Source organism: Anas platyrhynchos, chromosome 12, assembly GCF_047663525.1.
Source record: "Anas platyrhynchos isolate ZD024472 breed Pekin duck chromosome 12, IASCAAS_PekinDuck_T2T, whole genome shotgun sequence".
NCBI lineage: Eukaryota > Metazoa > Chordata > Aves > Anseriformes > Anatidae > Anas > Anas platyrhynchos.
The window spans coordinates 17,784,932-17,811,101 of NC_092598.1; the positions used below are offsets into that span (position 1 = coordinate 17,784,932).

A 26,170-nucleotide genomic window follows, 5' to 3' on the forward strand; every position below is an offset into this window, starting at 1 on the left:
GACTGACCTAATTCAGCACTTACTAAGGCACGAAATCTCTCTCCAGAGGCAGATTCTGTTGTGCTAGGTGTCAGACAGGGAGACAAAGCAGCAGTCCATACTTTGAAAGAACCGCAGGTTTTAAATGGAAACACAGACAGATGATGCTTTAGGGACCAGGATAAACAAACCAATTCAGCTTAAGATACCTGTTTTGATACCAGTTTTATCTGTGTGATTACATGAACTGATGAAGATCACTTTCATCTATTTAGCATCTGTTTACTTATGCTGCTCACTGTCTAGATCAGGCCAGTATCTTCCACCTTCAAAGTGTCTCAGAGAGCTGGCTTTGTCTTTATAGGTTGTCAAGGAGCTTATCTTCATCTCACACTTACCCTAAAACTACTTAAATAAATCAGTGCCAAAAGAGCCCACCAAGCAGTTAACTTATGCCGCATCATCTTTTCTGATGCCTTAATATTCCTCAGCTGTGTTAGAACAATTTTTATAGCCCAAAGGATACAGCTTAGTTTTTCTGTACTTGTATCTCTCTTCTCTTTTTAGGCCATGATCTGACACTTCCTCCCATCGCACATAACTTGCTATTTCGTTGTCTTCCACACTTTTTCTATTCTCTTCTATCTCATCCCTTACAAGTAGAACAGGCCCCCTACATTAGCATCCAAAATTACTATCTCATGTTTGTTCACAAGCCACCCATTAGCAACTAAGAGCAACTTACGCCAAGTTAGTAGCTAGCAGGTGATATAGTGAGATTTTCTTTATTTAAAAAATAAAAAACAAAAGCGTGTATGTCAAAATATGCAGTTGGCTAATTTTTAATAACCATAATACCACAGAAACCCCAAAGGAATATGATGGCTCCATTTTGCTATGGATCACTGAGAAGGGAAATAGACTTTGATAAGACTATACAATATGGGATGTTCAGAAATTACCTATAAAAGTTTCTTTAATTAGTGATGAGCTAATAAAACAGAAAACCCTCTTAAGAGCTACAGCTTCTCCTTCTATCAACCCAAACGTATCTGAAGAGCTGTAGACAGAACAGCCAGCCTGCTAATTTTTCCATACCCTCAGCCAAATAGGCCCACTGAAGTGCTTCAACCTGCTCAGATGAAATTGAGGTGAAGGATTATTTTAGCTTTTCTGTATTAGTTTTAGTATAAACTCACAAGAAACTAAAATGCTTTTTTATGTCCTCATTACTCTTCCAGCTATTAGCTTAGAAATGGCATATGTACCAGAAGATAGAAGGAAATACTTTAAGCCCTAAATCAAAGCACTACATCATACACTTCTACAAGTGATACGGTTTATACTATGACTCTATTTTATAATGGAAAAAAAAAAGAACAAAAAAAACCCAAGATTTTTAAGGTATTTAACTGATTAGTGCATACCAGAAACAAAAACAAAACAAGAATTCCTACTACTAGGAGAGCTGAAGATCTAAATGACATTCTTTACTTTCATTTGAAGGAGGAAAATAGGGTCTGACAGATCATATTAAAACAGTAGGCTTTCCAGTTGCTGCGTTTATCTGCAACTTTCATATTTGTACCTTAAGAGAACACCACCCCCACCCCTTAATTGTGCTAATGGCCCCTGGAAACAGATTCTGACCTCTTACTTGATGCAAAACCTGAAGCTCTGACACCTGGGACAAAACAATCCCGTGAAACAGAGCAGGCTCTTGACTGAATGACCAGAGAGCAGTGTTCCAGAGAAGGACCTCAGGGTCCTGGTGGACAACAAGTTGAAGAGAAGTCAGCAGCGTACCCTCAGAGGGAACACACGCTATCAAATACTGGACTGCATTGGCAAGAGCATGGTCAAGAGAACCTACTACTTCCCTCTATTCAGCATTCATGAGATCACACCTGGAGTATTGTACTCAGTTTCTCCATGGAAGTCTTTTTAAATGCTTTGAACTAGTATTAATACCCCCCCACACTTTTTTTTTTTTTTTTTAAATCACGCTAATCTTATACTAACCTCAGTGAACAGCAAGTATTATTAACATTGGGATTAAAACCCACACTGTGTAGTCTTATGCCCTAATCCACCTCACTGCTCTTTCCTCAGCTGTTACACCCCAGCCCTTGTCACTGGCTGCCCTTGCTGAATGACAGGTAACTTTTTCAACAGCTCCATCTCCTCAGGACTTCTCCCGGACTTTTGAGAGCCAGGCCTAACAGCCCTGGAGCCTTTCCAATTGTGCACACTCACTTGCACACTTGCTTAGCTGGCATCACATCACACATTTAATCAAACTTCTGAAAAGTACTAGCAGTAACAGGACTTTCACGCTGTGGAGCTGCTTAAAACTCAGTTTTCACTCCCCCTTGCTTGCATTTGACAAAACACAGTATGTCAGACTTTTTTTTTTACATCAGCCATTTGCAAGTTCTGGCCAGTTCCAAAGCCTGCTTTCCAAACTAACAGACTGATATCTAACAAACTGAGTAAATTTGGTGTTTGCCGTTCCATGCTAACACCACGAGCAGAATCTTGCCAAAAACTAGATGTCTATTTTAACGGAGGGAGGAGGGGCGTCCTATTTCAAAAGCCAGTGTAAAAAATGCATTTTCCTGAAAAGGTAAAAATAAAACCCCTTGAAGTATACATGTATGAGTATCTTGTTCACAGATACAAAACCAAAACATTGGATATATGGGAGTGCACATACAGTCTCTTCATGAATCAGTGACATTTTTGAAAACAGTTTCTGTATTTTACAGCTTAAAAGTTTCTATCACAAATATTTAAAAAAAGATTTTCAGCAGTTATAAAATTACTTTAGATAATACCTCAGTATAACAAAATATTTTATTATGTTTACTGCTTCCCTGAATTCAAATTCGTCCTGATGTAGAATTACAAGGAAGAAGGTACATCGGGAGACTTGATTTTCTGAAACACCAATCAAATTAAAAACATGGAACTGTTTAAGAATAGCATCCTCTTAGACTGATTTCAAGAGTGAAAAGCTATCATACCAAATTTATCATAAATGAAGCAAACAGTTTCCTCTTTGATAAACTTTATGCAGCAACAGATCCAAGTGCTGATAGTAATCTATACACTGTCGCACACTTCCCTTGCGAATCTTGCCATAAGTGCCTGTGCAATTCCAGAAACAGTTAAGAGCAAATGGCAAATAGACACACCCTGCCACTGCTCAATTCCCTCAAAATAACTTCAGTGTCCTGTTCCCCCCACCTTGATCTAGGGCATATCTGACAATATTCTTTAAATTACTTTTTCATGCAATTGTACTTGTCCACCAGGATACATGAGAGTTTCTAAACAATGACAGTGGTGCTATTTACAGATCTCAGGACTGCAAAAGCACATTATTATCACTGCTAACATTTAATCTCAAAGTATGCTACGCATTTTTATGCTGTCGTGACTTACATATTGCATCAACCCAGGAGTATAAAATACTGAACGTTTAAAAATCTAATGTGAACATGAAAGCACAAACTGTTCTGCTCAATACATTTTAGAAGTTCAAAATGGTTATATTTTTGGAAAACATTTTGCAATAAGGAAACCTTAAAGTTCCTCGATGTTTCAAGTTGGGTTTTTGCCTAGCGTCTCCTGATATGCAATGAATCTTCTCAAATTCATCTTCACATTGTCAAGAACACAGAGCTGATCTGTACTACATTGTTCTTTGCCTTCTTTTCGCATCTGCAAAACCAAAAAAAATAATACATATTTTACTAATGGAGAAGCTTTTCCATTGGATCACCAGAAGTTTCTAACAATTGCATAGAGGTTCTCTAGCAAGGCACACTATCTGTGCCTTTTGAGAACACCCACATATTTACGTGCGCACATTCACAGCTAGCAAATACTTCTGCAAGTAATTTACAATACATCTCTGCCTAGAACTAGACTACTACTGGCATCCTATTTTGCTCATAAATCTGATACATACATTTATTAACTGTAGCTTTTTAAATTAAAGACCTTACACATCTAACTAACCAAACACCTGTAGCACTGTCAAATATTTATTTTATATGCACATAAAATGTGCTTAGTTCTAAGACTACAGAAGTCATTCCTCAGGCTTCATCTGAGTGAAAAATAATGCGCTGGAGATCATTTTCTATTTAAGTTGAAGTTCAAATTAAAAACACAGCTTAGAATTTTATCTGTGTAGCTCTTAAAAATGCAGGATAATTGAGCAGCAACAGAACAGAAATATCCACCTGCAACTACATCAAATCAAAAACAAAAGACGTCAGTGTAACTTCAGATAGGACTTCTATCTCTCCCACCAAATCAGCTGTTCTCCAGAGACATCTGAAGGATTAATTTTACAACAGTTTCAGGAAAGTAGTCATTTGGACATCAGTAACACTGATAGTGTATCACAGATGTTGCAATGCTCATGCTGTGCTGATACCTGAATGGTTCCATGAACTGCAAGGTAAGTACATTTCTTCTGCTCTAAAGTAGGATAGCAGGAATTCAATTATTTGTTTTCGTTTTTCCCCCATGATCTTACAAAGTCACACAGTCCAGATAATTATCCCTCTGCCAGCCCGCAAACCCTAACCCACATCATGCGTTGAGATACTGAGCTGGCTGCATCCGATGCCTACCCTCAATTTGAACACTGGCTGAAATTCTTTCAGTGCTGGGAGCAACTTCATCTGTACCGCTGCTTTTTCTGCTTCTTTACCATCTGCAAATACATCAAAAAGCGCATCCAAGGCTTCTCCTGCTACTACAAGAGAAGATTCCTTCATAGCAACCTCAAGAAGAAATTTTCCAATCATCTGAAATAAGAAAAAAAAAAAGATTTTTCAAACAGTACTTGTGAAAATTTAAGGAAGTATCAAAACAGTTTCAGACTTAAAACACAAAATTTGCTTTTTCACCTTTAGTGTTTCAGCTGTATCTTGTAATTTTGCCAGGACACTGCCAGAAATTCCAAGGATGCTCACCACATTCACTCTAACACTGGCATTGCTGCTGTGAATACCAGCTTCGCATAAAGCCAGCAACTGCTCAGGAGTCATACACTGTTTAGCAATGGAGAGGAAAGGGAAAAAAATAATAATTAAAAAAAAAAAAATTACACTTCCAGGGAAAATTTCAAATATGACATTTCGGTAATCCGCTTCTACTGACCACACAGGCAGATTTGTAACAGAGAAATAGAAATTCCTACATTATAAAAAATACACAAATTCTGAAAGCGTAATCAACAATACAATAAAATTACACTTTCCTTTTCAACTTCGTGTTTCTCCCAGAACATAACCAAGGCCATTACAAAGCTGAAGAAATGGTTCTGAGCCCAGTAAGATTTTCACAAATTTACCTACTAGCTCAATAGCTATTTCTAGCTCATTATAACTTATAGAAGCTCTTTTTCAGTTTAAAGACAGAAAGGACCTGCAGCCCACCTAGTATTACATTTTATAACAAATTATTTTGCTTCATTTCTATGCTTACCTCATGTTTGATGTTGGACATCTATGTCCAACAAAGATTCTAGAAGAACAATCAGCTTCAACTGGGTGACATCAGGAAATAAAGACTCAGTACGTGTAGGTGGTAATGTAGTAGATAAAATATTTGTCATTATATCCATCTCATCTCAAAGAGACTACCTGGGTTTTTTATTGCTATTTTGGTTTTGAAATATACTTCACTGAAATTTAATTGTTATGAAGCATGTATATAGCAAAGTATTCCTGTAAGGTCCAGGAAAAATATAAAGTCTGAAAGTACAGATTTTAAAATCATTCGGTGTTCACAATTACAGATTAACTCATATAAGTGATTTTGTTTCAAAAACATTTCAGCACAATCTTACATTAATTTTAATCTACCGCAGCAATTGAGCTTGAAACCTCTTACCTGGGAGATGTTCTTTGATGCCATTGTTTGTAAGAGAGCCCTCAAAGCACTGGTTATGGCTTCCAGGAAGTCTGTGTCTTCAGGGAGTTCTGTCAAAGAATTGAACCCAAAGCCAAAAGTTAATCACAAAGATAAAGGATACATGAAGCAAAGAAATATGAATTCCTTAATTGTTCCTCCACATACTACCACAAACAGGAAGAGCTGGATTTTCAGAGACTCGTCTTTGTAGGTTGTAACCATTGTGAATTTTTAAATTCAGTATTAATTGCATCTGGAAGATAGATCATAGTTCTTTATGGTCTTTATTTTTAGGCACACCCCTGGTTAAGACATTTGCATGACCTAAGATACAGTATAAACCACCATACTCAGAATAGCAGCTTGAAAACTTGGTGTTACATGTGGGCCGTATTACATGAACAGAAAACCACAAAAGCTGATTGAGTACTTTAGCTGCCTTCTTCTAAGTAAGCTTTTTTAGACACCCAGAAGATTGGACTCTTTCCAACTCATGTAAAGAGCCTGTTTTCTAGTGGTTTAATAACCTTTTAGAAATGTACAATTCAAACACTTTTTCCTGTTTAACTAAAAAATCATCAGCAGAAGCATCTTCAGTGCATGTTCTGCATTTCTTGAAGCTTTTATTTTCCTCTGTGTTCTTATTTTCTGGACTATTCCAGAACCAGAAACTCTCGTTAATTTAATATGCATCTCTGCCATCCCCATGTATGCAACTAGATTGTTATGCCTTTTTTCACCCTGTAAACCACAAAATTCCTTCTAATCACTTGTTGGTGTCTGATCAGCTCTAACTGGCAGTTTCCATTAGATAGCATTTAACTATTAAAAATGTTAATGAAAATGGACATGGGCCATTAAGCTAATTTATAAGTATCCTCTGTGTTCATCTAATCATTTCTCCAGTTTCATCTAAGAACTTTCCAACTACTGCAAAGTAAAATATCTTCATATTTATTTTCATTTCCTGCATTTTGTTTTTTTTGAGTATTGTGCTCTGATCACATCCTTTTAATGTGACATCTTGATTTAAAAAAGCATGTCTTAGAGGCAGTTGCATTCCAAGCAATAATGCAGTGTCATACTATACAAGTAAGGACTGCAAACACCATTATTTGTGGCTACAAATGAAGACACTTGAAGGAAGAGAAGAAAACCAAGCCTCTCAAGCTTCTAAAAGACAAGAAATGACAAAGCCATACATATGCTATGCTTCAACAGATCCATTTGAGGAAAAGTATTTTCTGTCACTTTTGAGATTTGGCAGGCTTTTCCAGACTCTAAGAATATCTCTGATTTATTGATGAGCCATACCACTGACCCTAAAACAGAAACACATTAGTAAAATAGTTTGAATGAAGCAGCCTATCAGGGAACCAGATCACTGACTTGGAACCAAATGGTTTTTTTTTAAAGACTCAGTTCAGCTTCTCTACTGTTAGCAACAGAGATCACAGAGTAAATGGTCCAGCATGAATTACTGGAATGACAGTGATCCAACGTAAGAGATTACAGGAGGTAGTCGGAAATGCTAACTGCTGCATATCTGCATTAGACCAACAAAGCATCTCTAGGAAATAGTATGTCTTGGAGGAATCAGGGTGGATGCATTATAGTGATCACCAGGACATACTTGATATTCTAAACCAATATCACTTTTAGAAAAATGAAATTATCCACTTTATTGTCTTCTCCATTCAAACTGAATCACCGTCATAACAGGAAGATAAGCAGCTTTCATATTTAGTCATAAAAGCTTTGCTCACTTTCTTTTTGTAAATATAATTTCAATGAACTGTGCAAATCACACGTGTAATGTATGTCCTGGAGACAAGAAGGCTGCTATCTTCCCTACTGTAATAAGAACATGCGTTATGGAGATCCTTGCAATAGCCACTTCTACCATAATTTCATATGATTCCTAGAAAAAAAAGATGTAAAGAAGTTTCAGATACCCTTTTTTTTTCATATGGCTGTTTAGGCTAGTTTCCACATTTAAAAGGAAAATGTCTCTTTTTCATGACTTGGCTGATCAATGAAAAACTGCTATTACCAACAAATACGATCACGCAAGCAGTTCTGGTCTCACAGCAAAGCAGGATTCATTTGCTTTAGTGAATTTCTTCTCACACGTACAAACATAAGCCAGCCTTGCATTAGAAGCATACTTGCTCAAAATTCAATTTGGGTGAACACGTGTCAGGATACACTGTTCTGTTAGCACATTTCCAGCATTCAGAATCCTTATTTTGAAAGGGCAAGGGAATAAATTTAATAATAAAATGGCAATAAAACTTAATGTGCATAGCTACCTTATATCTATACAATAGGTTAAGCACATCTTGGAACATCTTACCTGTTTTAGAAAAGACCAGCTGTGAAAGGTGCTGTGCAAGTGACTGAAGTGCTGAAGCTCCTCCAAGACAATCCACATCTGACACTAATAAAATGCTATGAAGACATGTTAAAGCTCTACACTGCACTGTGTTCAGTCTGAAACAAACAAAAGAAAAATGCACTTAGCAGATCTTTGTAAATAAATGTTGAAATACAAAGAAGGATCTTGAATTATGCAAATAAAGCTGTGAACTGGTGTGCAGTTTACACGAAGATTTGTACCTCCTTATTGAAAATCACTTATCAGATGTGCCATTTTCCAGATCTTAAAAGCAACCCAAAGATGGACAATCCTTCTAAGAATTCTAAAACAACTGAATATACATTAAAAATAGCAAGAGAGACAATGAAATTCCTACTTTTTAATTAATGGTTTCCAAGACGGATTGTGCATACAGATGTCTAGAGCAACACTGTTCGGAAAAGCAGTTTTTTCAAGAATCTGGGGAGGGGAAAAAGAAAGGTTTAGCAATAAAGCTTATTTATTTATTTAAGTGTGGGGAAGGGGAAGACCGAAGTTTTAGCTTAATGTCAAACAGATACCTCAAATCCAAGTATTTCATACATGACTATCTTCCAAGCTTTGCAGGCAGCAAAGGTCTCACTTGCTAAAACTGCCAGAATCTTCCTCAAACACTCAAACAGAGCAATTACACGCTGGTTTATCACAGCATATCTTAAGTATCTAACTATACTGAACAAAATGTAATTTTCTAGGTCTCTGCTATATCTATTTATCTATTTAAATCTTTCTTCTCACAGATTCTGTTTCAGAACTTTCATATAGCTACAAATCTAAAAGATCTTGACATGAATCTTAGTCTGCTTGCTATAAAGTGCAAAAAACCCTGAATGTTTTTACCTCAAGTCTCGTGTCACAATTCTATCACGATGTTGAACTACCTTAATAACTGATTCAAGTCAGGAATGTTATCTTTACAACCCCAGATAAGAATGACCAAAACAGTTCTGGAACAAGAAAACCTGCATTTTTGTTGGTGTCAAATACTGTACCCCACGTATAAAATGGAGTGAAAGAGGAACTTGTCATTTTTCAGTGCTGACTGCTGTTGTTCACATAGGTCACTTCTACTTGCCTTAGGTAACATGGAAATTTGGCACCCAAGCTCCTACTCAAAGTTCCCTTTCTTTCTTTTGCAAGTCATCTTTCCACGTGCAAATCAAGAAATAGCCACTGTATTTTGGAAAAGCCAAATTAATTAAAAGACCAAACTGCAAGACTTCAGAAACAAAAACGTTCCATTCCTACTTACGTTATTTACATCAAGACAATTAATGTAATGATGCTACACCTCTAGGACAACAGAAAAAATAAGCTAAGCTGTCTTTAAAAAAAAATGTTCCTCTTCTTCAGATGTACTGGGATAGTTTGCTTGCCTAACCTGGGATACAAAACAGGCACAAATCCAAGATTGTACCATGTGTTGGAAACAAAAGAAGATACCTTCTTTGGAATAAGGTTGTTCAGAAATGCTGAGTGAACCTCATCAGAGAGGCATAGGGGTGACATCAGCAGCCCACTGCCCTCATTGTAAGAATTTTCCATAAACAGGTCACTTTCATCACTGCTGGAGAGTTCTTCCCATTCATCATCGGAGGGATCTGAAAACAGAAGAGAGACTTGCAAACGTGACAGTACTCATGCAATAGGTACCCCACTTCTGAATTATACTTGGCTCCAGCTCTTGGTTTAAGAGTCTTAAGTTCTAGTGCTCTAACAAACAGCATGTAACCCAAGAACCATTAAGCAACAGGTATAAATACAGAACCACTTTTGCTTAAATTGTTTTATTTAAAAAAATTACTCATTTTATATTCACTCAGGGAACAAGTATTCTTATCAAAGTGGTTCTCCATACACAGACACCTCATTCTCTGGTATTAACTATGCTTGACTTCGAGATATCAAATAACATAAAAAAGAAGCACTTCATAAGAAACATAAAACATTTACTAAGATTTTTAATTTGGATTGTACCAGTTTACTTTTTGGGATAGATTCAAGCATGAAAATACCCCAGTTTCACCTGTTTACAACTTGTAATCAGTTTAAGGTGCCTGTTTTTTCCTCACAGTCCTGAAGCCACAGACAGATACCCTGTAACTGGTGCTAACTGGACTGGATGAAAATGCAGCCGTCTCTACAGCAAAGCCAGTGCAAAGGAAATCACGACAACAAAGCAAGGCAAAGCAATCCAAACTCTCTCTGTTAGCCATTTCAGGCAACATATTTTAATAACTATAAACTTGGTTTAAGTTACTTAACCTAAACTGGGTTATAACTTAAACTTATGATTTACTATCCTAGTGGATCTGGAAGGACAGCTATAGGAAGAGAATTATCAATGGGCACAGCTACAGCAAAGAAAATAATCTGCCTATGGCTAAAAGCTGATTTGGCCTGATGGGCACAATCTAAGTCTATCATCTACATATAAACCGGTATTTCCATGTCCACAGGGTTTACACTGATTTTTCTGAAGTTGTTTTAGATTTAGTTACATTTTAACTGGTGCAAAATTGGTGTTTACACAAGCCCTAAGTCTACAGCTGGAACGATCCTCCTCATTGAGGGATGAAAGTTCTGTTTCTATGAAAAGGTCAGGATATTTAACTACTATGAAAAAAATATATATTCACTTCCATGTAATTTGTCTGACAACAAGTTCACGTGTGATTCAGTTAGTAACATAGCCATGCACTTTTTCTGTGGCAAAAGGCTAATTATTTCACTTAAAATACAGTAAGAGGTCTTAAAGAATGCATGTCACCTGCACTGTGCAGTGCTTTAAGAACTTGTTTCAAGGTGATGACTACTGTTTGTGATACAAATTAACTTATGAAGCTGTGGCCACTTGATACTATAAGCACAAGAAGCTGCCCATGTTAACACCCAATTAAATCCACCCCCGTAACACATTGGTGTTACTAGTCTTACCACTAGAACAACAAACATAAAAACAAAGCCCACATGCCCCTTTTAGTCAGCCTCTTGCTGCTTCTACAAAAAAAAAAAAAAAAAAAAAAAAAAAAAAAGTTTCCAAGTTTTCACCTGCAAAGAAAAAAAAACTAATTTGAAAATTAAACAACCACTATACTAGCTGACCATGCTTCAGCAAAGACAATGGCAGTGTTATCACAGCTCACAGTGAGCAGGGCAGAGCAGAAACTGGACTCCAGAACATCAGCCCACAACTAAGATCAGGCTTCTTGTAACATTCTTGGAAATACAGGAGCATTTCCAATGGCAATCCTATCTTAACTAGGGCTGGCAACCTACGAACCACAAATTGGACGGTGATGCCAGAGTCTCCTGATTCCTTCCTGTGTCTCTGTTAAGGAGGGGAGCACTTTGTTTCTCCTTCCAAATGCCAGCCAGCACTCAGGAGAACATCTCTTCACCAGCCTAGTTATCTCCCTTAGTTCTGCAGCAAACCAAGTGTTTCTATGAACTCAGCCTAACGGCTAAAGCTATTTTAGTCATCAAATAACTTGAAAATTAAATGAACAGCTGCCTCTGGATTCCTCTTAATTTCTACCAACTATACTTCTGTCTGCCCGTGAATGGGTAAAGTAGTGTAGTGAAATACAACACAATCAACCTTACATTACACTGAGTGAATGGCAGAATATGCAGCTTATCCACAAGAGATTTTCCAATTAAAGGGGAGAGCTTATGAATTACAGCTCATTAGATGAGAAATGCAGTTATGAAAGGAGCTTCATATACTAGGTGCAAAATTTCCTTGTGCTGCAAGAGAAAAAAAATCACCATTGGGAATATCTGGGTATTACTGTGGATTTTATTATTAGAACCTGCAAGATTTACTTACAAAGTTATCTCCACAATTACTTTTGCATCAGGCTCATGAATTGTATTAGTAATTAAAATGTTTGGTTTTGAGTTTTTAAACAGAACTTGAGAATCACTTGTTTTCCTGAAGATTTGGAGAAATGCCATCAAAACTTAAAGTTCATAGAAGAATATAGAATATCTTTTCCCTATTCTACCTACCCACAATAACAGCATTAAAAAAAAAAAACAAAAAAAAAAAACAAAAAAAAACTCTTAAAGGCAGAACTCTTAGCAGTCTACACCTGCATTGCTACCAGAGTTTCACGCAAAAGCCATCTCTTCTTCTTTTGCCACATTTGTAATATCAAAACTAAATCAAACCTAGTACATTTCTCTGCTTAAAAAAAATGATGCCCCAGTCCTGTAATAGGATTCACACCCATACTGTATCAGATTAGCACTTAGACCAGACTAACTGAACAAAGAATTTGCTGCAAGACTTTTTAGGAAATGTATCTTCGGCAAAAGAACTACGAACAAAGCCTTCCTCTTTAAATCGTACGACATTTGTAGTAACAAGCAAAAAAACATGTAAGCAATAGATGTTATTTAAATTAGAAAAATACTTAAATTAGTAACAGAATTAATTCTTATGATTCTCAATCAGACGAGGAAATCAGGGAGACAAATGTATGTGCATTCACCCTTAAAGGCTACGACCACCAAACAGCAAACTATACATGACCTATCTCGGAAACAAAAGCAACACTAACACTTGCAATGAAAGAGATTCCTACAAACCTTCACTGCAGCACATATTAACAATGATTTCCAAAGCAGTCTGCTGAGCCATCAGTAAGGCTGTCACTTCTTTCAGTTCCCATTTATCAGACTAAAAAAAAAAAGTGCAAAATTTAATTTTGGAAAACAACATTTCAGTGCAATTTCAAGTACCTAGACTGTCAGTGAAAAATACTACCCAGCCATTTCCTCTTCTCACACCCCCACCAAAGCTTTTTAAAATGAGCTAAGAGGCATTATCTATCATCTTTCTGTCAGATGTTTCAGATGACCAGCTGTACTAGTGAACAAATTTTACTTTTAAAAATGCCATCTGCACTAAAATCATAACAGAAAAGATTACTAACATGTTACATAAAGCCCTAACAAAAATATTTATTTCTGTTTTCTTTTCACATACGGAACAGCGAATGCATTTGGTAAACTCTCAGCAATCTCCACTCGTGATTGAATTGTTACAACCATTAAACATCTCACTCATCTTATGCAGAGATCAGGAATTTTCTGCGCTAGCTACAGGTAAAACTATTAGGTTAGCATGTACTTCCCGCTAGATGGAACAAATGGAAATGTGCTTTCGTTATGCATTGCTCAACTTGACCACATTTGAACAATTTGTGCTGAAATTCTCCGTGCTCACCTCTGAAGTCCTAACTAAAACAGACAAGCCACTTGGGAGTTCAGATTATTAACAGCAGTAGCCAGTTACTCTGGCAAACGCTAGTCAACAACAGCCAGATGCTCAAATGCATTAAGCTCTCAGAGCCAGCCAGCCACACTTACTGGAAGTAGGTCTGAAATGTCGTGTTCTCTTCTGACTTTTCCTTTTGGTATTTCTTCCATGTCATCATCTTCACTTACAGCACAGTTGTCTATAACATCACTCATGTTTTCCTCAGTTTCTGCCTCTGCAGCAAGCTTTAACCTGTTTTTTTCAGCTTCATTCATACGAATAATTGTTTCACCAGCATCTATTGCTAATGATTCTGAAAAAATCTTCAGGATTGCATTAACCATGCTTCCCAGGCTGCCTGGTGGAATTGTGTCCTTGATATTCCAGATGGTGCCTAAGCACAAAATAGTTGAAACGTAAAAATGCATTAAAGTGCTCAATTCCCAGCTCTTTGAGAGCCACGTACTTAGTGAGGACACAGCTTACACAAGTTACAATACTCAGTGCTTATATTTCAGTATGAAACTTTAAGTCCTTTCTCCACAGATTTGCATTTTTTCCTGTTTATATCTGTAATAATGTCCAGATCATAAGCTCAAGTAAACTCTAGCACATAAGAATACACGCAGTATTTTTAAGGAGTAACCTTGATGACACTTTTGACTTGTGACAAAAAAAAAATCCAGGAGATTACCATATTTTAAGGACTCTCAAAATTAAACTAATTTATTCCATTTCCATATTAAAAATCCCCGCAGTTAAGCATTTGAGGTAGAAAGGATGATGCAAGACATAAAACATGAGGTAAACAGCTTATACCTGTTAAGATCAAAACAATTCCTGTACTATTTATTATTGACTCATTTTACCGGTGAAAACCAAACAAACCTTTAAAATGGGTTATCATGCTGAAGAGGTACCAAATTCACAATCAAGCAATTGAGACAGTTCTTAAACTATCTACAGATATTTGGAACTATCTTTCCCTCCAAAACACCACAGAACACAAGCCCAAGAGGCAGAAATAACCTTATGAACCGTCTATACAGGTTTTGCTTATAGCTAGGTGATAGCACAGTACCTCAACTGGATATCAAGATGACAGCAGATTAAAAGACTTAATCTCACATCTTTCCCACCCTCCATTACTTCCTGTGCTGTCCAACACAAAAGAATGAATGCCCTCGAACATCATACCTGCTATCAGTGTTCTCAGAAGTACGTGCTTCATTGTGGTCTCTGGACACAACATCACAGTCTCCAGTACTTGCTGTGCAGAGGCATTGAATGAGGAAAGAAGATCTGGATTATCTTCCGTCACTGCCTGTAAGCAGTTAGCTGGAGCGAACAAAAAAAAAGATAATTCACAAACCCAATAGTAGCTTTCAGTCTCCTAAAAGAATGCACTGTACTCCTAAAAGCTGGAGTAATTAAATACAAACAGGAAAAAACCTGTGCTGCAGCATCCTATTGTAATGGTATGACACTGTCCTCCACAAATTGTTTTAGATTAACAGCCATCCTCCAGCAAACCTGTACGTAATACAGGAGAGAACAGTACCACCACAGACACAGGACTAGCTGGATCAGTTTCAGCCACATAAAATTCAATTTCTCTGCCGTATACTGATTAGGAAAAACACCAAAAAACATTCCAAGCACATACACAACCAAGACCCTTATGTAAGACCATAACAGCAATACTACTAATAAAGATCACAGTGGTAGGAGTCATTTGGTTTTGTTTTTTGGATGGCCTACGTACTTTACTCTAACAAAAAAAAAAAAAAAGACATCCTCATCCTCCCTCAACTATTTTCTTTCCACAATTTTTTTCTCCCATGTAACAACCAATGCTCCATTCCCCTTCAGATTGAAAACAAAGAGAAAAGACGTCAACTTCTAAGTGATGTACTGTTCAGAAAGGAATTCAGTCCTATATTCAGTGTACAGTTTAAGTAACAGGTGCATTATGCAATCGATTTGACATCAGTACTACATTCAGATTGTAAAGAAAAAATATCTTTAGACCTTTATCTTCTGTTTACCACTTACCAACTGAAATAGCCAGGTCCACATTTGTGGAAAATTTCTTCATGTAATGTAACACAGCCTCCAAACACCCTTCTTTATTGAATATGGACACTGCTGTACTGTTGCATTCACTAATGCATAAAAAAAAGGTCAATAAAATACTTTTCCCAGGAAAAAAAAAAAAGTTATTGTAACAACATCTTAAGTAACATGTACTCAGTATTTCTCACATTTATATTTTTAAAACCTACCTAAGAATTACACTTTAGCCAAAGAGCTGCCCCTCATTACTGAGGTTATGGTCAACTGTACATAAAATGGAAAGCGGCTGGAATACCTCTGAGGAAAGCTGCCTTCTGTCAGCTGCTTCCTCATACACCTTATTCAGGAGTTTATTAGCCTAAGTGCATTCTCTTGTGAACAGAGCCAGCCTGCGTGTAAAAGGCAGCTTACAGCTGCGGGCTACGAGCCAGCCCAGGGCTTTCTGCACCCGTGGATGACTTCATCCGCAAACACACCAGTAACAGAAGGGGCTGCTGCCTCTCATATCAAAAGAGTCGTTTAATCTAGAAAATGACCACTGCTTGACATTCAGAAATGCATCTTAAATGAGTATTAAATGCAACATTCACTTCAGTTAACAACTGTGGGATTTGTATTTCTTCAAGCTTCCACAGCCATTTCTGTTTTTAACCACAACATGAATGCAAGACAAATTCTAGCTAGAACAGCATTGGACCTGACTAGCTACAGTGTTCTTCAAAAATTTACTTTTGAAAATATTGTATCTCATTAGCAACACCAGCTCCAATTTTATAAGTACCAAACTTAGCACTGATGCCAATAGTTCAGGGTCATAGCCACAGAATTCAAAACACAGAAGTGATTTACAGCACGCTTAATGATTACAGTTCCTGTTCCAAAGCACTTATGTCTACAAAGGCAATTAAAGAAAATGAACACACACAAAAATTTAGTTGACTCAGAGTTACAAGGGGTCACATTATCCGTAAGGTGCTGCGCAAGCAGTTTCTGTAGTGTTCTATATGTCAACCTCCCCCCCCCCCCCCCCCAAAAAAAAAAAATAAATTAATTAAAAATAAGGCCTCAAGCCAGCAGCCATACAAAGGCAACTCCACTGAAATACTGTACAGTACAAACCACAATTCTGTATGGAACAAAGAGCAAAATGATGCGCAATTGTTACAAAGTGAGTAGAAACAATACAAAATTCAAGAACTTCTGTAAGGGGTTTTTATCACTTCAATATTTATAGCCATTTCTGTATGAATAGCGTTGCCGTATCTTTTACCCAGCGTTTCCAATGTAAATTACTAATTGAGCTATTCATATTCTCTTCTCACAAAATCATGCAGACTTTTTTTAATCAGTGCCTCAGTCACTGTAGGGTAGTTGTTCAAGTACTTACTATAACTTTTGATGAGGTCTGCAGAGGAAATAAAATAAATAAAAAAAAATCCTCTAAAAGCCATCTCCTGTATCGTAGTATAGATCTACAGGAGCTGCATGCAAGACAAGAAAACTCAAACTGTCCAAGTGTCTTCAAACGTGCTATGACAGAGCACATTCAGAAAACAGTCTCTGAATTTAGAAGGATCAATAGAAAGAAAACTTTGTCACTCTCCCGAAACTAATTAGCAGCTTTGTATATTTCTAAAATCTTTCACTTACAAATTTATTTTCTATCATAGGTTACTTTTGCATTTCAGTTGTGGACTTGCCAGTTATTAGCAAGACATGTAGGAGCTACACAGGCAGAAATCAGAATCTGCAACTGAACACATCTTCTCATGCAAGGACAGACGTTTCTTTTCTGCCTCGATTACCACACTCTTTCAGGAGCAATTTCATTTAGCTCTCATGAGAGGCAAGTGTTAACATCGAACTTACCATACATTCCACAGCAAGTTAATAGCCTCGTTGGCTATGTCTTCAATGTAATTTTTGTTCATCTCTCTGCATTTCTTTGGAGAGAGCTGGTTAGCATCTAGTCCAGTGCTACACTACAACCAAATAAGAGAACCGGGGTTGGGAAGCAAGCCAAGAAGAAAAGCAAAAACTTAAAATGTTTGAAGCAGAGGGAATTGAAAGATCTCTCATGAAGTGTTTAATATCAGAAAACCTGACTAGTTTTCTATTCTCTATGAAAACTGAGTCACAATGGAATTGAATCATTGATTTTTTTTCTCCTGTAGAAACAGACTCCTGCAGTACTTGCTTCGCATTCAGACTTCAGAAACTTTTCATAAACAAATGCTTAGCAGTTTTAGAAGCTGAAATGTCATTTCTTGCTAATATAGTGGGTATGCAATTTTCAGCAGTTTTAATCACAAAGGCTAATTTGCTATCTATATTGCTGTGCTTTACAACAATACTATTACCCTTATTTTAAAATGGGGAAGAAACATACAGAAAATGATGGTATTTCTCAAGACTGCTCAAAGACAGCAGGTGACAGAACTCAATGCAATTTCCAAACTGCACTGCAAAACCTGGACCAAACAGAGAACAGGTATTCAGTACAGATTATTCTACAAAAGCAGCAACTATTCAACTGTAAATTTAAGCTTTCATTGAGACAAAATGATTTACCAAAAACCCTCACTAGAATAATGATACAACATAAATTTTGTATCTAAATCTTGACCGACAGAACTGATTTGCCCTGAACGACCAAAATCTCCAGCCTATTTATGCAAAAATCATCCTATGCAGCACACCTCTCCATGGACCCAAGTTAGCAGGTCAGGAGGCAGAAGCAAGCGGTTTGAAATCTCTGGATTGATTTTTGTCGTGTTTTTAAAAGAGTCATACATATCAAGAGTTGTAGTAGTGTACGTTTACTAGCAAATCCTAATGATGAAAAGGCAATGTATTCTATAAATTCACTTGGATGATATCCAAACATATAGCAATTAACAATCCTAAAGAGGAGATACATCTCCTGAAATATTCTTGTAAAGATCTTGCAAGTATCTTATCTTGAAAACAGATATAAAAAAATCGAACTATATTGGAAAAGAAGATAATTAAATGGCTAGATCAGTTTTAAAATCAGAATAAATATAAACATACCTCTTTCAGAAGTGCAACAAGAGGAGTCATGACGTCTTTTGTCACCATGTCATCACAGACTTCAAACCCTCCACAAGCACTCAGATTTCTGGGAAAAAAAAAATACATACTTTGGATCAGAGTCAGTAGTTTCCAGGAGTATTTCAAAAACCTGTATTCAATGCTTTTTCTGCAAGGGCAACGGTATATTTTGCATTAAAAAGGATCTGCTTAATCAGTATCTTTAGTCTTCTACCCCTTCCTAACATAAAGAACTGAAGTTTGGTGTTAGAAAAAAAAAGATTTATCTACTTGTCTAGCATAGCTAGGAGGCTTACCTAGTCTAAGACACACCTTCTGACAGCTAATTACATGGTATAAGATAAAATTTGAACATTATCAATTATTACCATTATGTTTCTGTACAAGTAGAGCAAGTTGCAGGTCTGAATACAGAATGACAACTCAAAACGATGCTAGTATTTAAAAGGCTACCAAAAAGCGACATACGTGCACTCTCCAGCTAATCCACTACTCCTGGGGCTATCAGGACACAAAATGCCATACCAGCAGCATTCAGGTTTTCCACATTTCTTCACGTAACAGGTTTTCTTTCCTGAAGTAAGGATGGAAAGCAATGCATCCCGCTGGCAGCAGCTAACTTAAACCCTATTCCTGACACTGAAGCCTGAGGGTGCTCCATCAGGGCAAGAGAGTCCTCTCTCTCTCCAGGACTTCAATGGACTCAGGAATACTTACACAAAACGGAGTTGAAGCAAGAGAAGGAGGGAATTTAAGGTCATAGCTTTTAACAGGGGAAACTCATTCTCTTATTTATCACACCAAGAACACCTCGTTTTAACTCTGAATGTGAGCAACTGCTTACCGGAGAGCGCCCGCAGCTGTCTCACGAACAGCTAAACTGTGATCCAGCAGCATGGGTCCTAAACACCGGACAACATCTCTCTGCAAAAAGGCTGGGATTACGTGTTTCTGCTGCAGCAGCTTGGAAATACTGGCACAGGCGTACTCTCTCACTTCAGCACTGGGATGTTGTAGCTAGGGGGACACAAACAGATCAAGGACAAGGGCAGAAGTAGCTGGAAGTTTTTTATCAAGTGGAACAGCTCATCTGCCTCTCAGTTTGTATACCACAGCACAGCAGCTCCTGCTTTACTGGTCCTGAAGAGAATCAAGAGCTTTCAGCTTCCACAGAACTTTATAAATCTTCACGTGGGTTATGAGGTTATCTATAATGACTGGATAAATTGTGTTATGGGCGTTTAACAAGAGAGTAGTAGTTCAGACACAGATTTGACGCTAGCTGGCACTGGTGAGACCTTGTATCTACTTTTGTTTACCATGCTTAAAAAAACATGCACAGAACTAGGGGAAAAATAGCATCAAGTATAATGGACATAAGGAATAACACCAAAAGAACTGAAAAATGAAAAAATATGCAAACACATAATAACCCTTAGGTTAAAGGTATTTGGACAAAGAATACATGGAGCAACCATTCTCCATGTCCACGAGACAACAGCTCCTAGCACAGCAGAGGTTTAGATGAGCTGTCAGAATTGAACACCATGAAAACAATAAACAAGCACAACTGACTACCTGGAAGGCCATGGGGATTTCTGACAACAAAACAGAGGAAATAAGCACCTGCTGAAGAGCAGAGTGGAAGAGTGGTGTGTCGTACCCCACAGACCTCCCAGCTCATCCTCACCCATGCATTTGTGTATTTCTGTACTTTTTTGTTTTAAACCAGCACCAAGATTATTCCAGAAAAACAAGCAGTGATTTGTTCGATCTTTTCATTCAGGCAAAGTGCCCAAAAGGGATTTATTTACGCAAGGGAAAGCAGCTTTTTAATATCAACCTAACACATGCACGAGGAGGTTTAAGCTCCAGTTTTCACGTGTAACGCCCAAACCAAAGGAACGAGGCGAACGAGTGCCTGCAGCCAGCCATTTTCAGCACCTTGCCATTGACTTCCCAGGGCCGGCAGATGCCCGCCGCTCTTCCCACCCGCACAAAACCCTCGGACGAGGCAGGCGGCGGCAGGACCGGCTTCAGAGCCCCCCCTCCCGGCCCGGCCCGCGCCTCCAGCAGCGGAGCGAGGCCCGGGGGGAGGCAGCGCCTGCAGTGGCGGGGCCAGGCGGCCGGGCAGCGCCCCGCGGGAGCAGGGCAGGAGCCGGGGCCAGGCACGGGGGGACCCCGCTCCCCTCCTTGGTGCCCCCGCCCCGCCCCGCACCCCCGGCCGCAGCCCCGGGGGCCTCCCCCCGCCGCCACCGCCGCCGCCGGGTCCGGCTCCGCGCTCACCTTCTCCAGCAGCTCGGCCGCCGGCTCCTCCTCGGGGTCTCCCTGCTCGGGGCCGCTGGGGGCCGGGGGGGCCCTGCGGAACCGCCGCGCCCGGCTCTTCCCCATGGCTCCGCGCCCGCCCGGCGCCGGCGCAGCCCCACGTGTGCGGCACGGCGCAGCCGCGGCTCGGCACAGCCCGGCCCCGCCCGGCCCCGCCGCCCAGCGCCACCCCCCGGGCCCCGGAGCAGGAAGGAGGGCACAGCTGTTTGTACAAAGGGTTTATTTCATCCACCTTTACCTACAAAATATACAGCAGGTACAAAGCACGGACGGGCAGAGGGACGACAGAAGGGGCACGGATGATTTTTCATGTCACCGTTGACTTGGACAGGCTGCCTGTAAAAGTCCGGCCAGCTTGTAGTTACTGAAGGTGCGACGGCTGTGCACTTGCAGTCAATTGAAAGAGTTCAAAACAATGAAAAAGGCACCTGAAACAGCTTCTAGAACTCTTCACGGCCTAAGCTATTCAAAAAGTGACACTTCTCGCAGGTAACATCCACACCTTGCTTTTAACACTCGGAATAACACCTCGTTATTTTATTGTGGCACGGTTTACGTTTTCTTCACCCAACCTGAAGCGACACATTTGGAATACTAGTTTCGTATTCGGACTATCACAGCATAAAACCCACCCAGAATGGTCTTGTGAATTAAGACACGGTACAGTTTTACAATCACTTGGATGGTGCAAGCATATTTAAGACAATTCTTAAAATGTTAAAATCTTAAAATAGCAGTGTTGTGACCAGGTCAATCAACGAGCTGCATGTGACCACAACGAAAGTGGCTGGTGCACTCTATATACACACACGACTTGACAAATGTGATCCTCAACATATTTGTAAAGTTCTTAAACAGTAAGAGCAGTTCTCTCCAGCACAGACGGACAGACTTTCTGCAAGCCTTTTAACCAGTCCCAAAAAGTGACCAGGAGATAAGGACAGCTGTAATGAGTAAGTGTGCTAATAAAATGTCAGGAATGGTAAGTGTTCCTTTCAATACTGTTCATGAGAACAACAAAAAATCCATGTAGCATGTATTTTTTTTCCCTGAACATTGGCATTAGTCTGCTATTTACAACAGCTAACGAAGACATAACACAAATGAGGTTTGATTTTTAAGTTCAACTTTATAACCAATTTACATACTTCTCCTGCATGTTCTGTTTCAGCTGAAGTAAAAAAGTGACATTAATACTGAAAAAGAGGTAATCAGAAGTAGCAAAAGCACTGATATGATAACAAAGAATTTGGATAAATATTCAAGAAAGTAATATTGCACACCTTCACTGTCAACTGTGTAAGACTCTCACTCCTAGGCAGTGACAACCAGTCCTGTTTGGGTGGTTGTGTTTTTTTTTTACTGTCATACTACCTTAGAAAAAAGGTCATTTTTGGTTTCCATGGCAGTGGAAAAAACTGAAGGAAGACAGCCCTTATTGAACGTGAGGCCTAGGTTTCAAAATTAATTTTCCAGTCTGCAAGACAGAAAAAAAAAATAAAGTTTAGATCCTAATAACTGCACTTCAATTTTACAGGCTATGTTTAAAAAGACACATGAAATACTAAGTGTTCTGTATTCTTTACACACACCCACACGATTGGATACGGCATACATAAGTGCTGTGCAGAAAAAAAAACACCTTGCATGCCTTTTTGAATTACTGGCATCTTAAAAAAAAGGGTTTAGGCAGCAAACCACCAACACTTACATCATCACAGGACATGTTATATTCTGCCAGAACGGTTCGACATCGGGCTGCTATACTGCGTGCAGTGTGTCAAGGAAAGCAGCTAACGCTTGCACACGGTAAATATTAGCATATGCTAATGCCCCCACTAATAACTAAAGCACTTAACTTGACAAACATGATCAAAGGATACATTGACGGTGCCACAACTCTTTTATGTATTCCAGCAAAGAACAAGCCTATTAGGGTAATACAGCTAATTGTGAAAAATGGGTGATTCCAAAGCGATGTGAAAAAGGACACCTAGGAAAGAAATCAGATTAGTCCTAGCATATACTTTCTTAAACCATACAGAAAGTTGCTATCTTGTTCAATTGATTCAAAAAAACCACTGCTCTTAGGCATTTCTACACACTTGTGAGCAATTCTTTAGATACAGACTCGCGTAGTAGCATTTTGGCAGGCTCTGTCCTAGGACATATTCCACAACCAGCCCAGCCAGCTCAAAAGCTGAAAATGATCTCCCGGTGTCATGGGAGAAGCACCTTTAGCCTTTTGCCTTTCAAGGCACTACAGCACTTAGCTGCAGCACCAAGCTACGAAGCAGATTAGCTTCAGGACTAACACAATCTTTACCTTTTGTGTCTCTGGGTCTATTAACCAGTTCCAAGCACCAGTCGCTGTGCAGACCGATACCACTATCAGAATCGCTGATAAAAGAAAGAATGAGAGCCATGAGCAGTTTACGTCACCCCTAGCAAAAAGCATTTATTTTTCAACAGTGGCTCTTAAGCATATTTTTTTGTGTGTAAAAGTACTTTCATGCAGTCTTCCTACATTTTAAATTAATTATATGTACTAAAAAGTTTCTGTATTCTATACAGAATATATTTCTGTATTTTGTATTATGGAATAATATTTCTGTATTTCTGTATGGAAACTTCAGCAGAACCTTAGAACCAAAAAGCAATTATGTTTCTACCATGGACTACTAACCCCAAAATTGGAAGTATATCAAGGGAACATTGCTTCCCTCATCCCCCTACTTCAAACTTTTCTGTTAGAACAGATGTGGACATATTCTGCCCTTAGTTCTTTCTGCTTCAAGCATCACTGTTCTAACTTCTTCACCTTCTTTTTTATAGGGACTATCTAATGCAATCATGTTTGGTTCCGATAGCCAAAGTGACTAACTAGGCAGTACAAGCCTGAAAAACAAACAAACAAACAAAATAAATAAATAAAACAACAAAACACAACCCAACAACAATCCAAAATAAAACAGGGAAAAAAAAAACAAAAAAAAAACACACAACATATTCATGTCCCAACTCCTTCCAGAATAATTCAGCCTTGAGCACATTCTGTCTTGCCCTCTGGCTAGAATGTTAGTTTTAAAAACATATCTGCCAGGACAACTGGCACTGTGAATATTGGATATAAACTCACTCCTTTAATTCATACAACAAAAAAAAAAAATCAATTTTTTTGATTTGTCAAATTTGTGTTCATGCAACAGTGGCAATTGTCATCGGAGCCCACTACATGGTTTCTGAAGAACAATAACCAGGCAAACATTGAATTTTAACTGTAGGTTTACACATTACTGCCTTGTAGCAGAGTGTATGCATGCCACAGAACCCATAAAGGAACTGTAAGCACAGATTTTTGTTTGGGCAAGCACAAATCAGAGACACACTGGCAAGTCTAAAATGCTTATAAAATAGAATCTTATTCATCCCTTGAATATCAAACTTACTTCTCCAACGTCCTGTAGCTGGTTGCAAACATGCAATATATTCAGTAAGTCTTCTTTCAAAAGCTTTGAGATCTGAGGAGGATACACAGCAAGCATAATTAGATCTTCATCTATTTAGTCAAATTGTGATGTAAAAGATCAAAGGAATTGACTTTTTCCCTGTGCACACCACTTTCTTAGACAGAGAAAACAACGCATTGATCATTCAGATGAAATAAAAGTAAAGTCAGAGTAGCTTCATGCAACTCTATCAAAAATGCATAATGATGAAGGCATACTAAATGCAAGAAACATTCCTGCTTATTGGAAAAAAAAATCAATGTAGTTAAGAAACTGAAGTATTTTAGACAGCTTTTAAGAATACCTGGAGTTGGATTTAGAATACTTTAAACAGCCCCTCCACACAAATAAGTAACATATTTTAGAGTATTAAGTATATGAGGAAGCCAGTAAGTTCTATTATCTATATATCAGTGAAAAAAGAAAAAGAGGTTGGCAATTTGCTACTTGTTCAAGGGGTTATTTGTAGCAGTGTGGCTTTGAGGACTTTATTTTGTAGGCACCTTTAATGCCATATGACAGAGAGATACAAATACACATATAATCCCCACAGCAAACGCTAGCTCACTGTCTTACTTCAGTTCTTTTTTTCTTTAAATAGATGTTTCTCCTTATCACCGTTGTTTCTCCCCGAGGTCTTTAAATCGTTGTTAGAAGATGAGCAGCACTTCAAGTTTATACTTCTGATTTGTTTAAAAATCCTAGCCTACCACCCAACATTTGCCTACAAAGAGTGGTTTCACCTGCAGCCTGTTTTAGATTCAAGCTTCTGTAAAACAAGGTCAATATTTGACAACATTCCAGTCAAAAACAGAATTCTCCCTGGAGTTCAATTGTTAATAGCACGAACACGGAGGCTCTCAGCGGAAACGTTTCAGTTAAGGCCACTCTGAAAATCCTCTCCTCCAACTTAAAACTACCGCTAAGTTACTTAAAGCGCCACCACAAAGCGATTAGAGATCGAGACGAGAAGAAGCACACCTGCCGTGACCATTCCCGAGGCATGTTTTCAGGTTTTACGTTCCCTCCCAGGTTTGGAGGTGAGCTCAGGGAGGCAGGCTGCAGCGCCCTGCCCCGAGCCGCCTGCTCCCAGCTGCTGCCAGCAGCCCGGCACTCACGGCCCGGCCTCCGCCTCTCTCCTGGGGAAGCCGAGCCCAGCCCAGCCCAGCAATTCCAGCCCGTTACCAGCTCCCCGCAACGCGGACAGCGCCCGAGCAGCAGCGGCTCCGCAGCACCCGGGGGCACGGGGCCGGCTCCGGGCGCCTCGGCCGTGGTGACGCGGCCCTGGCACCGCCCGCACCGCCCTCCTGCCAGGGAGCCCCCGGCCCGGCCCAGCGCCCCCTGCCCGCGGCCCCGAGAGCCCAACCCCAGCCAGGGGGGGAGCCGGGGCGGATCCGGGTCCCCCGCGTTGCTGTGGCGGCGCCCCCCAGGCACTCACCCTCGGCCTGCTCCAGGGAGTTCATGGCTGCGGCCGGGCAGCGGGCGGGCCCCTCACGGCCCCTCACGGCGCCGCCACCGCCACCGGCCGCCCGGCCCGGCCCCACCCCCCAACAATGCCGCGCCCTACTGGGCAGCCCCCCT

At 39.3% G+C, this 26,170-nt stretch overlaps 2 protein-coding genes across 3 annotated transcripts; both read right to left on the reverse strand.

Annotated features, from left to right (window-relative positions):
* Nucleotides 1-2,701: 2,701 nt before the first annotated feature.
* Nucleotides 2,702-21,209, reverse strand: HEATR3 (HEAT repeat containing 3). 2 transcript variants are annotated; one of them, XM_027467208.3, is made up of 15 exons: nucleotides 21,042-21,209; nucleotides 19,600-19,772; nucleotides 18,735-18,822; nucleotides 17,550-17,662; nucleotides 15,660-15,769; nucleotides 14,802-14,942; nucleotides 13,715-13,998; nucleotides 12,932-13,022; nucleotides 9,779-9,936; nucleotides 8,673-8,755; nucleotides 8,273-8,409; nucleotides 5,896-5,984; nucleotides 4,908-5,051; nucleotides 4,629-4,805; nucleotides 2,702-3,705 (listed from the first exon to the last, which is right to left on the reverse strand). In XM_027467208.3, exons 1-15 carry the CDS (start codon nucleotides 21,144-21,146, stop codon nucleotides 3,586-3,588), a joined length of 2,013 nt encoding a protein of 670 aa, XP_027323009.1. In that variant the 5' UTR covers nucleotides 21,147-21,209; the 3' UTR covers nucleotides 2,702-3,585. The 2 variants fall into 2 exon arrangements, with proteins under 2 accessions (XP_027323009.1, XP_012964960.2); XM_013109506.5 differs by lacking the exons at nucleotides 19,600-19,772; nucleotides 21,042-21,209 and adding an exon at nucleotides 18,070-18,151.
* Nucleotides 21,210-21,283: 74 nt separating this feature from the next.
* On the reverse strand, nucleotides 21,284-26,166 carry CNEP1R1 (CTD nuclear envelope phosphatase 1 regulatory subunit 1). Its single transcript, XM_027467209.3, has 6 exons — nucleotides 26,028-26,166; nucleotides 24,530-24,601; nucleotides 23,407-23,480; nucleotides 22,964-23,073; nucleotides 22,792-22,846; nucleotides 21,284-22,557 (listed from the first exon to the last, which is right to left on the reverse strand). Exons 1-6 carry the CDS (start codon nucleotides 26,050-26,052, stop codon nucleotides 22,516-22,518), a joined length of 378 nt encoding a protein of 125 aa, XP_027323010.1. The 5' UTR covers nucleotides 26,053-26,166; the 3' UTR covers nucleotides 21,284-22,515.
* Nucleotides 26,167-26,170: the final 4 nt, after the last annotated feature.

Bases quoted from the DNA above. Each gene is read 5' to 3' on its own strand.
- CNEP1R1 (XM_027467209.3), bottom strand. From the start codon at position 26,052: ATGAACTCCCTGGAGCAGGCCGAGG. The intron at 23,074-23,406 runs GTAAAGATTGTG...TTTCTTTCCTAG, and splicing joins TAGACCCAGAGACACAAAAG to GTGTCCTTTTTCACATCGCT. The intron at 22,847-22,963 runs GTATCCTTTGAT...CACTGCACGCAG, and splicing joins AGAGTTGTGGCACCGTCAAT to TATAGCAGCCCGATGTCGAA.
- HEATR3 (XM_027467208.3), bottom strand. From the start codon at position 21,146: ATGGGGAAGAGCCGGGCGCGGCGGTTCCGCAGGGCCCCCCCGGCCCCC. The intron at 13,999-14,801 runs GTATGATGTTCG...TTTTGTGCTTAG, and splicing joins TCTGAGAACACTGATAGCAG to GCACCATCTGGAATATCAAG. The intron at 8,410-8,672 runs GTAGGAATTTCA...TGTTTGTTTCAG, and splicing joins TGGAAACCATTAATTAAAAA to ACTGAACACAGTGCAGTGTA.